This window comes from Hyperolius riggenbachi, chromosome 4 (genome assembly GCF_040937935.1).
Source record: "Hyperolius riggenbachi isolate aHypRig1 chromosome 4, aHypRig1.pri, whole genome shotgun sequence".
Taxonomy (NCBI): Eukaryota; Metazoa; Chordata; class Amphibia; order Anura; family Hyperoliidae; genus Hyperolius; species Hyperolius riggenbachi.
In genome coordinates this window covers 93,913,435-93,926,296 of record NC_090649.1, presented here as the reverse complement: position 1 = coordinate 93,926,296, position 12,862 = coordinate 93,913,435, and the positions used below count along the sequence as shown (strand labels likewise).

Below are 12,862 nucleotides of genomic sequence, written 5' to 3'. Positions count from 1 at the left end.
ACTGTCCCTCTTTTGAGCCATGTCCCTCTTTCCTCCTCATTTGTCCCTCTCTCTATGTAAATATATACATTTATCTACTAAAAATGTGTTTGACTTTAAACTTTATTTCCATCCTTTAAAGAGAACCTGTACTGAGTAAAATTATTTAAAATAAACACGAGGTAACTTCAAATGAACATTAAATAGTTACCTTGCCATCAGTTCCTCTCCGAGGCTCACCATTTTCTTCTGACAATGATCCCTTCCAGTTCTGACAACATTTTGTCAGAACTGAAATATATCAGTTGCTGTCAAGTTATATATCAGTTGCTGTCAGTTATAGTTGAGTGGACAACTGATATGCCTGGTAATGTCCATGTTTCCCTATGGCTCAAGTGGGCAATGTTACAGTTTAACTGTGTGCTGACCAGAAAGCTGTTATAGGGTAAAGGCCATTTTCAAAATTGAGGACGGAGAATTCCCTTGATCACAGTGGACATACAGGACGCGAGAGAGGAGAAAGAGTTTGAGGAGTAGACTACACGGGAGGTAAGTATGACTTGTGTATGCTTATTTTTACTTTTAATTTTCAGTTCAGGTTTTCTTTAAATTGATATATTTCTTATTTTATAATGTTAATATGAAGGAAAATGAACCAGGATAGAAAGGACCAGTATGGTTTGAATTATAAAACATATTTTTCTTATGAAATCTTTATGGTATGCGTGAGTAGGGGTGTGGCAGGGGCGTGGCTTAAGTGTCCCTCTTTCTCATCTCACAAAGTTGGGAGGTATGAGGAGGGCTTTTCGGTCTTTATCCCCCTATACATTCCTAGGTTACTCTGTTGTACTGATCCAAGCCCTATCCCATACAGTATCAATCCCTGCCATGTACTGTTGAGGACCAAAAATCTGAAACAGGCTGTCTACATGTGGGGTTGATGTGGCTGTGTAAAATTTAAAGCTATAGGCTTGCTATACACCAGCGGTTCTGGATGCGAGCCTGGCTTACAGGGGCGAAAAAAGATAATTTGCAGATTCAGTAGTGGTGCATTGTGGGTAAACACAAATGTTCACTCATAGCTGAATTATTGCAAATTTCCTTCTGTTTTAAGAAGGCAAATCACAGCAAGCATTGCTTTTAAATAGGAGGGCTTTTCGGTCTCTTTTATCCCCCTATACATTCCTAGTAGTTTGGGTCACCCCGAGCTGTGTGGTTACTCTGTATTATACCCAAGATGACTTTTTTGATATAGTAAAGGGCTGTTTACCGCCTTCTCCTGTTGTTCTTTGACTGAGAGACACTCTCTTTTCCAAACCTTACCTGGCATCAATGACCAGAATGCCGCAGCATGCCTCAATCTCCACATCCGTGGCCCAGAAGTTCTCATCAGTGGCTAGAATGCCTTATAATGCTTTATTCCCCACATCAGTGGCCTGGAATACCTTCTCATGCCTCAAGGAGACCAGGGTTTGAATCCTGGCTAGATTATGGTTAATTCTTCTCAATGGCCATCTCTTAATACAAGGTAACACTTGAAGGAAGCAGCCTTAAAGCGGATCCGAGATGAAAAACGAACTATAACAAGTAACTTGTCTATATATCTTATCTAAAGTTTAGATAGTTTACACAGCAAATCTATCTGCAAACGGCTTTAATAGAAAATGATTATTTCTTCCTGTGATACAGTGACAGCAGCCATGTTGTTTGTAAACATTACACAGAGGCAGGCTTATCTGCATCTTGAGCAAAAAAAACTAATACTCCCTCCTCCTCCTCCCCTCTGCCTCTGAAATCTCTGGCTAGTAATACCTCCCCCTCCTCCTGCCCAGACGGAGCTCCCATGAGCTCTTGCTACTGTCTGAAAGTTCCTTGGCTAACTGAAAACCTGTGGGCGTGGCTTGTTTAGTTTATAGGGAATTAGAGTATTAAAACAAAAACAAAAAAGTATTTGGCTTGAGGAATGCCCTATAAACAATAGGAAAGGAACACAATTATGCAATGAGTAAAATGAGTAAAAGTTCATTGCGTATCCACTTTAAATCCTCTTGCCATCCTCCTTTCTGTTGGCTCTAGAGATCTCAGTTGTAGTTCAACTTGCGTTTTAGCCTAGAAGGTCTTCCACTCATAAGAAGCTAGTCAGTTTAAAATACCGTAAAAACCCATTTCTTAATTTTATACTCCGACTTCAGAGAAGGACCAATATTGAATCTGTGTACTGAAGCGCTGTTGCATTACAAAACTGTATTCCTCATACACCAGGAGGTAGAGCTGCTGAGAAGAGATTCACATTTATGTATACTTAACAAAGACAACAATGCTACAGGAATGGGGAAGCTGAATGTGCCCCTAGGCGTGATTTCACCTATAGTGCCCTTCAAGCATAAGCACATATTTTTCTTGAAATGTCAAAGGGGAAAAGAACATCTGAAGCATTGATGAAGGAAGATGAAGAGATATTTCCATGATCACAGAGCGACTGTGTTTTCTACAGATGTGATTAGATCTTAAAAAGTGATGCACCTTGCAGAGGTGTAACTACAGTTCATGGAACCCACAGCAAACCTTTGATGGTCCACCCAATGTTCACATCCCTTCCATTGCCTCCCATTGGTGCCCTTCACGGCCTTGGGGCCCATCTCACAAGGGTAATAAAACAAGTGTGGCCATCCTGTTCTTCACACCCATGACAAGTGTAGCCAAAAAACACCTGATCTGAATTATAGTCCCTTGTATCGGAGGAAGGGTAGGTTAGTAGTTAGGGGTCCCCCACAGCTCTGGGCCTCCCAGAGGTGCTCTGCTTGCTATAACTGAATTGCTGTTGTTTATCCCCTGCTTATTGCCTGAAGAAGTGGGCTGTGCCCGCGAAACGCGTTGCATCTTTGGGGTATTTTCAATAAATGTGTATATCTATATATATTTACAGTCCTTGGTGTCTGCTTTAACGGAGGCGAGTCCACCACTTCCTCCCAGCAATTTTTTAAAAATTTTATGTACTTTTATCCTTCTGGCGCCTCTGTTCACCTACCAATATACCTCTGAGGTCACAAGGGCTGCTCCCTTTTGGTAACGCCCCTAGCTCTTTGCATTAGTGAAAAAGCCAGAGAAGCCATTGGCTGCTGCTTTGATGTGACACAGTCCGTAGCAGATACCCCCTCTAGAGAACACCTGTGTAGAATATGGTTGGGACCCCTTCCATTTTGCATCTCAGTATCTCACAGATGCTCATGCGTTTGCTGACATTTAGCTATTCACTGTACTAGTCACCCTAGCTTCCATTTTTTATGCATGTACACCTGTGTATAATACTTTGAGACCACAATGACCATCATCTGACTATTCTGTATAGCACCCAAATACCGACATACATGCTACATAGTTTGTACTGTGGATAGGAGAGGCGGGTGAAAAAAGGAGCAGGAGGCATTGCGCTTTTTGCAAGCAAGAGTGAGCTTTAAATATAGTGCTGATTGCCACTTTCCTGTGCACTGGCAGATGCAGGAGGTAGAGAGGCCATACATAAGACTGTCAGCAACAATGATCACAAATGATCGTTTTGGGCAACAGATGTTTGTATGACGCTCAACACCAAGGGATTTGCTGTTGTGCTATAATAAAAAGTGAATAGACCGCTTCCAAGATTATTTGAATAGCTATAGACCTACCCCATGTACAGTACAAACCAAAAGTTTGGACACACCTTCTCATTCAGAGAGTTTTTTCTTTATTTTCATGACTATGAACATTGTAGATTCACACTGAAGGCATCCAAACTATGAATTAACACGTGGAAGTATAGTACATAACCAAAAAGTGTGAAACTGAAAATCTGTCCTATTCTAGGTTCTTCAAAGTAGCCACCTTTTGCATTGATTACTGCTTTGCACACTCTCGGCATTCTCTTGATGAGCTTCAAGAGGTAGTTACCTGAAATGGTTTGACTTCACAGGTGTGCCCTGTCAGGTTTAATAAGTGGGATTTCTTGCCTTATAAATGCTCATAGTCCTAAAAAATAAAGAAAACTCTTTGAATGAGGTGTGTCCAAACTTTTGGTCTGTACTGTATGTAAACACAGGTCATGTGACTTACGGCCATCTTTTCTAAACCAATCTACACAACTGTTATAGGAGTGTGTTTCATAGTGTAGAAAGCTCACATCCTATCCTTGACACCTCTGTTGTGTAGTATGTCTCTCCTCAGCCCCTGTGTTAGTCTACCTATGTAGGTGCTGGGTGGGTCAGGGGTGGTGAAAACCAGCTCAGCACCATTCACAAGGGGGGTTCAGTATACACAGTCAGATGCAGGCATTTAAGATGAGGCAACAGATAATTCCACCGATCTGTGGAGGAACGTGGACCACAACTCTGCTTTCACGAACAGCAGTTTTCAGAGGACAAGATCTAATATAAACCGTTACATTTTTTTTTTTAAAGATTGTTTGATTCCGGTATGTCCACACTGAAAGCTGTATAGGTCCTAAATCGGAGTTGCACTATAAAGGAGAACTGTAGTGAAAAGTATATGGAGGCTGCCATATTGAATTTCTTTTAAGCAATACCAGTTGCCTGGCTGTCCTGCTTCCCCTCTGCTTCTAATATTTTTAGCCATAGCCCCTGAACAAGCATGCAGCAGATCAGGGGTTTCTGACATTTTGTCAGATCTGACAAGACTAGCTGCATACTTGTTTCTGGTGTGATTCTGCAGGCAGATAGTTCAGCAGGGCTGCCAGGTAACTGGCATTGCTTAAAAGGAAATCAATATGGCAGCCTCCATATACCTCTCACTACAGTTCTCCTTTAAGGATCTATGTTTGGTAATGCTAATGGTGCCCTTACACGGTACAATGAAATTGTTCGATTTTCCCGTTTATTCAATTAAAACGACTGAATAGAAAAGAATCCTTTTTTTTTCGATCAAGAAAAACAAACAATTATCTTGTTTGTTTTTTTTTCCAATAAAAATCCAATCAGACATGCTGGGGAAATATTTATATTGGATCTAACGGAATAAGCAAACTAAATTATCTAATCGACAAAAAATGAAAAAATTGTACCATGTATGGACACCATAAGAGGTCTTTATGTTGAGTTTACCCCTGCAGGCAATGTGGGAAATAATTTTGTCTTCAGTTATGCCGGCTTGATCAGGGATGCTGAAAAACCTCTGTAAGAGAGAGGGATTGATGGCCGCATAGTTCTGCACTATATTTGAAGCTTGCTGAAGTCTAATTAATTTAAAAATACGATACATTGCAATACATTGCAAAGTCAGAAGTTAAAAAAATAGAAGAGAAAGAGCAAGAAATGATACTCGCCATGTCATTTTTTTCATGTTGTTTGATCCACAGTCAGCCTGCATGTAATCATCTTCACTACTGGCAGACAAGGAAAAAAATAGACAGCACAAACTGCTATTATCTATAAACACGCCCCTTAACAATGCAATAGACCTATTCACAGAGGGAGACACTGGTTGCTTGGCAGTTGGAAACAGCCGTTATTTCTCACAGTGAAACAAGGCTCCCGCAGTGTGATGTTAGGACCTAGGCCCTGACATCACACTGTGGGAGGGGTTTCACCACAATATCAGCCATACAGACGCCCCTGATGATCTAATTGAGAAAAGATAAAAATTTATCATGGGAAAAGGGGTATCTGCTACTGATTAGGATGTTCAGTTCTTGGTTACAGTTCCTCTTTAAAGACCACTTGCAGTGTGGAAGAAATGGCTTGCTAACTAATCTGTATCTGATCGATGAGGGATCATGCAGCTTGCTACATTTGGCCATTATTTATCTCTGTATGCCAACAATACTTCTGAGACATAAGGTGGTATCAGCCTGTTACCAATAGCCATTGTTGTAATTACTATAGTTTGTCATTCTGAGCTATCATATGCATTAGCTAATAACACCATGGTAAACACGTGTGATTTTAAATTAACTTTTAGACTTGTTTGTTTACCTCTCCAGTTGTGTTAAATTAGACCTGAACTCTTCCACAGGACAGAAGAAAAACATAGAGAAATGCACCCTGTATGTATTTAGAGAGTTTAGCGGCTAAATTAGCCTGTCTAATTTCCCCTCATCTGTGACTAATCACAGATGTAATTTGACCCCTCAACTGTAATTTGATCCTTTAGGGCCAATTTCCACTCGTTCTGCATCAGTTCTGCTACAGGTTTTCTGCATCCAGATTTCTGGATGTGGCTATTTAGTGCCTGTTTCCACTACATGCAGATTCTGGATGCAGAAAAACTGACTCCAATAAAACCCTATGGACCTGTTTCCACTAAACGCGATTAGCAGATTTCTGCATCATGCATTGTTTCCCGTACAATGAACACGTTAGTAGAAACAGGCCCATAGACATTCATTTGAGTCATTTTTTCTGCATTCAGAATCTGATGCAGAAATCTGCAACACGCCATCCATCATTTTTCTGCATCGGAAAATGCGCATTTAGTGGAAACTGGCCCATAGGCATTCATTTGAGTCGGTTTTTCTGCATGCAGAATCCGTGTGTAGTGGAAACGGGCCCATAGCTGTGTCAGCTGACTGCCACGGCAGGGATCTCATTTGTAAACACAGGATGTTAAAGAGAACCCGAGGTGGGTTTCTGCGATCAATATTAGGACAAAGAGGCACATTCTGCATACAATGCCCAGCCTCTGTGTCCATACAGTGTCCCCCCAGGCTCCCCCCGGGTTCTGCTGTCCCCCCCTCTTATAAAAATTGCCAGGCTAGCGACACACACATTGTTGCTAGTCAGCTGTTTACATTCAGGCTGCCACTCAGCGCCGCTCCCCCACCTCCTCTATAGCTTGGCTCCCCATCTGCATCCCTTCCCTCCCCGCCTCTTTAAGCCGATTGGAGGAAGCTTATGGAGGCGGGGAGGGAAAGGGACACAGTCGGGGAGCCAAGCTATAGAGGAGGCGGGGGAGCGGTGCAGAGTGGCCGCCTGAATGTAAACAGCCGACTAGCGACAATCCGTGTGTCGCTAGCCTGGCGATTTTTATAAGTGGGGATGGGGGGACAGCAGAGCCTGGGGGCACATTAGGACGCAGAGGCTCGGCATTGTATGCAGAATGATCCTCTGTGTCCTAATATTGATTGCAGAAACCCACCTCTTTAACAATGTCTTCTTCCATGAAAGCAGGAAGTAGACAAACTGCAGATTTATTGCAGGAATTGTATCAGCTGTAACAAAGAAAAGCTTATCTTTAAAGGTTATTATGCTGTTGCTTATCTATTAGAGCAGAGAGGATGTTCGGAGTTAAGGTCCACTTGAACAATAAGTAGGCAACTTCTATTGCCTTTTAAAGAAGACACCATTTTCCTAACCGCTGTAATGCAAATAGTCTTCCAGTCTGCATATCTTCAGACTTGCTCAGATAGTCAGGGTGAAGAGTTGGCCGTGTGTCAGCTGTCCCCCATTCACAGTGTGATGTCAGCGTCCCTCTGTCACAGTGCAAGTATGTCTTCATGCCCTGTAACAATGATTTCTATGGGATTTTCCGTCCTGCTGCCGCTCCAGGCAGGTTGTTTATCCCTCCAGCACTGACTGTGGTAGTTCTTGTTTTCTGTTGTGTGCCAGCAGGAGCAGGTATTGCTGATTGCGTAGACATCGAGTGATGGTGAAGCAAGAGTTTCTTGTTAAACTGGAATGATAAGAAGGAGCGGGATTTCTCTATCTGTAGTAAGGAGACAGATGAGCGCCTGCATGCTCTTGTGTTTACAGGTCAGCTTGTGTGTCACTGTGGTCACAGTAACAAACAGGTTGTTCAGCTTGTGACATGCTGATAATTACCACCTTACTCTGTATTGTCAGCCTAATGGGTGACATTATGACTTTGTTTCCATGGATACTGACACATGGACACTTAGTGGTGGCAATACAGGTATTTCTACTATGGAACCTTCTATTATTAAAGTGGTGTGTGTGTGTCCATGTCTCTCTTTAGGTCCCATCAAAATAACTCGACACACAGCCATTAACATGTAAACAGCTTACAACAAAAGTGAGTACACCCCTAAGTGAAGAATGTCAAAATTGTGTTACAAGGTCTCAGGTGTGTTAAATTTGGTGTTATTGCTCTCACACTCTCTCATACTGGTTCAACATGGCAGCTCCTGGCAGATCATTAAAAAAATGGTTGCTTTACATAAAGATTGCCTCGGCTATAAGAAGATTGATTGAACTAAGCTGCAGCACGGTGGCCAAAACCATGCAGCGGTTTAACAGGACAGGTTTCATTCAGAACAGGCCTCACCATGGTAGACCAAAGAGGTTGAGTGCACGTGCTCAGCATCATATGTAGACCTTCGCTTTTTCAAACGTAAGAGTGCTGGCAGCATTGCTGCAGAGGTTGAAGGGGTGAGGGTCAGCCTGTCAGTGCTCATAGCCCTTAACCATTACACTACCCAGCCTGCCAGTGGCTGGATGGTGTAATGGTTAAGGGCTCTGCCTCTGACACAGGATACCTGGGTTCGAATCTCAGCTCTGCCTGTTCAGTAAACCAGCACCTATTCAGTAGGAGACCTTAGGCAAGTCTCCCTAATACTGCTACTGCCTATAGAGCGCGTCCTAGTGGCTGCAGCTCTGGCGCTTTGAGTCCGCCAGGAGAAAAGCACGATATAAATGTTTTTTTTTTTTTTGTTGTTGTTTTTTTTTTTTACACCACACAGTGCATCAAACAGGTCTGCATGGCTGCCGTCCCAGAAGGAAGCCTCTTCTAAAGATGATGCACAAGAAACCCTGCAGATTGCTGAAGACAAGCAGACTAAAGGCTAGTACACACTAGCAATTTTGATTGACCAATGATTGCTCAATTTTACCACCTCCATGTAGTATGAGGGCCAAACAGATTTTCAATTCTATGCAGATGATATAGGTAAATGGTCATACTACATGGAGGTGGTAAAATTGAGCAATCATTGGTCAATCAAAATTGCTAGTGTGTACTAGCCTTAAGGACATGGATTAGTGGACCATGTCCTGTGGTCTGAAGAGTCAAAGATAAACTTTTTTGGATGGTATTAAAGGGAATCTGAAGTGAAAATAAACGTATAATATAATTCATTGTATGTGTAGTACAGCTAAGAAATAGAACATTAGTAGCATAGAACAGAGTCTCATTTTGTTTCCAGTACAGGAAGAGTTAAGAAAATTCACTTGTTATCTATGCAAAAGAGCTTCTCTCTGACCCAACTTGGTTTGGAGACAGTTCTATTTTCTGATGAGGCATTTATACATCAAAGAAACAGTGAGACACAGCTTCAGATGAGCTTTTACTGCAAGGGAGTTCAAAGGGTCATTAGCTCTGCTCTGTTTACGGTGTGTGGTTTGTAATTGCAAATATGGCAGAATGAGGCAATGCTATAAAAAAAAACAAAAAAAAACTAGAACTGAAAATAAAAATATAAGACTCATATCTGTGCTCCTAATGTACTAATAATTATCTGTACTACACATACAGTTCATTATATCATTTTATTCGTATCGTTTTTTTTCTTCGTTTTTCACTTCAGTGTCAATATAAGCTTGTGTGGAGGCAAGCAGGTAAGGAGTAGAAAATGTGTCTTGCCTATAGTCAAGTGATGGGAGTGTCATCGTTTGGGCTGCATGAGTGCTGCCAGCACTGGGGCGCAACTGATCATTGAGGGAATCATGGTGGGTGCACACATTTTTGACACTGAACACAATTTTGACATTCTTCACTTAGGGTTGTGCAGGTGTCTGTTGCCATGAGTTTTGGCAGGCTATGTGTCGAGGTCTCTTTTTTTTTTTTTTTTAATGAAACCGCAAACACTATTCTACAAGCTGTACACTGACTACTTTACATTATATGAAAGTGTCATGCCTTCAGTATTTTCTTTTGAGAAGATATCTATCTATACTTATAATTTCCTAGCCTGCCGCTGTGTCTGTCTGTTTCTCCGCCCTCGTGCTCCGCCGTGTTGTGATTGTACGTGCCATCCAAACTTTGCACACTTTTTTGGCCCATAGCAGCATAGGTTGGATGTGCTTTAAGGGGTCTCACACTCTGTGCACCTGGTATGGCTTACCGAAGACTCCACTTTTTCCCATAGATGTTCATTGGAAAATGTAAAACTATTGCCACTTGTTCAGCTCTGAAGCTAAACTCACCAAGTCATGGACTCAACTTGAAAAATGTTATCACATGTTGGGGAATCCAAAATGACTTCAATAGGGAAATGTACAACTCTGTCATTGTTACAGTGTTAAATCCAGAGTTGGGTGACTGGGGTTAAAATCGGGCTGTTGGGTGAGCCAAGCATTTCAGTTTGTCGCAAGTGCTCTGACAGTGATTAGATTGTGCTTGCACATTATGAAATCATTTTATTTCCAGATTTATCTAGATTACTTAGCTTTAGGTAACCGGTTCCTGACCCTTGCCAGGCTTATTTATGCCCCTGTAAACTTCATTTACGGATCAAGGTAAAGACAAGCGCCTGTGCTTATATTCACTCTCTACGCACTTTCGCACGCTGTACCACCTGTCCATTTTTGGTGAATGGCAACATGTTTTGCCAAAGCCGATCGATGTGCCCATAGTGAATGATCACTGGCATCAGTGAGATGCCTGTGGTCATTCACAAAATAGAAGTAAAAATACACACATCTGCATTACTTCCTGTGTAAGTATAGTAGAGTTTTAGGACCGGCACTAGACCACTGGTTAGAGCCACTGAGGGAATGGTGCAAGCACCGTGCCTCCGGAGAATTACAGTCCAGTATAACAGTAGTGTTGTAAAGAGCTTCCAGGCACCAGTTGCAATTAGAAAAGACAGCACATTTATTTCATCCTCCGTACAAAGATTAAAAAGCAGATGTTATAGCCTTACAGTCTGTTTAGCAGAATCAAACTCTGCTTCTTCAGAGGCAAAACGTTTTTGTACGGAGGATGAAATAAAGGTGCTGTCTTTTCTAATTGCAACTGGTGTCCGGAAGCTCTTTACTACACTACTGATACTTCATGTGTACTGTTCAGTACACAGGATAATGTAGGGACATCTAGTGGCCAAAAAGTAAAAAGACACATTGAATACATTTAAATAAATGTAAAAAATAAATCCGCCATTAGTTAACTCCCTCTTCCCTATACTTCCCAAAATAAAACACGTGTGAAACAAAACAAGCAAGAACAACAAAGTGACAGCATTAAAAAAAAAAATACATAGTTACCTTAGGCATGCTTTTTTAATATGTTTGTCATGAGGGTATTTTACTGTTATTTTTGCAAATAAGGACTTGTAATTTAAATATATAGTATTACACTAAACTGACTAAAATACACCTTTTATTTCCCAAAAAAATATTGTTGCCATAAATTGTACTACATACATAATTTAAAAGTAATCACATGGGCAAATAAAATGTGTGGGTTTTATCTATGGCACTACTTTTTATTTTTAAACTATAATAGTGGAAAACTGAGAAATGAATTAAATGACATAAAAAAAAAAAAATCTCATTCCTTTTAAAATGCGTAGGTAATACAAATAATTCTTAGCAAAACTTACCACCCAAAGAAAGCCTAATTTGTGGCAACCCCCCCCACCCCACCCCACCCCCCCAATATATAGATCATTTAACGGTGATTAGTAGCAATAAAGTAATTGGTGAATTATTAGGAGGAGCATGATGTGTAAAAATGACTGTGGTTTCTAAGGGCAATAACCTGTGGTAGCAAAGTGTTTATTAATTTATGAAAACAAAAATGTTGTTTTAAAACAATGAGAGCCACTTGTTGATATACAAAGTGCTAAAATGTCAACAAAGAGGGGTAGATTTATCAAGATTGGGGCTGAAACCATATTGCAAAGGTGCCCATACACACATCGATTCAACAGTTTCATTACCTGCAGATGTGATCACTTGAGTCAATTCACTTAAAATGGTTGTTTGACTTTCAACCGATTTTGAGCAGCAATCTATCGAAATTATCGATAGAATGGAAAATTGAGGTAACTTGGGGTCGGGCCTGGAATGGTGGTAGATCAATGGCCCATATCGCTGTAGTGCGTTGAACAGTGCAACGCTGTACAAATTGGGTAGAAGAGGCGCCCTGATGGTTTATAAAAGCACTTAAAAACAGTTTAAAAACGTCAAAATACTTTGAGGTGGCTTACCTCAAATGACGAAAATCTTTGTTAGAACAAAAGATTTTATTAGTAGCACAGGCAACGCGTTTCACGGGTCTAAGCCAGCTTCCTCAGGCCAAATAACAGTGCCTACACAGCAGAGAGAGACTCCTCAATATGCCAATATCTTAACACATTATACATATTTTTTTATATCAACAGTTTTCATCACATTAACAAGTTTGTTTGCAGACTGCGAGTTCTGCTTTTTGGTTTTGTATGTATGAAATATAGAGTATAATGTATACAGTAGTCTCAGACTGAATATGGATATCAAACATTGCAGGTATTAGAAGTTTGTAAAATAATTAGTTCATATCCAGTACAAAAAGGTTGCTGTGTAGCTTTGTGTGTGTTGCTTTGTACTTGATATGAGTTATGGTTACACTACGGCACTGTTCCTAAAGCGTACTGCTCTGTGTTTCATCCTGCCAGATGAGCTGCATAACTGGACCTACCGGGTGGCCAAGAAGACCGGCCTGGATGATGTCACCGCCCTGACATACGATCCTCTTAGGAAGCAGACAAGGCTTATTCCATACGACATCCAAGCTGTGGCGATCATCGTCATTGTGCTGAAAATCTTATTTATCCTTAATGATGATTGGGAATGGTAAGGGTTACCAAAATAAAACAAGGCCTTTAATACATAAATAACTTTGATTCTCAATGAGCAGGGACTCTTTTTATTTAATTTTGACACATAAATTTAAGTGT

General features: G+C 41.0%; 1 protein-coding gene across 2 annotated transcripts in view; it reads left to right on the top strand.

Annotated features, from left to right (window-relative positions):
- The window catches only part of TAF1B (TATA-box binding protein associated factor, RNA polymerase I subunit B), a 119,677-nt gene that overhangs the window by 61,854 nt on the left and 44,961 nt on the right, over nt 1-12,862 (top strand). For both annotated transcript variants that reach the window (XM_068280318.1, XM_068280317.1), the window contains one exon: nt 12,581-12,758. In XM_068280318.1, coding sequence (XP_068136419.1) covers nt 12,581-12,758 — 178 coding nt within the window. The remainder of the gene's footprint in view (nt 1-12,580; nt 12,759-12,862) is intronic.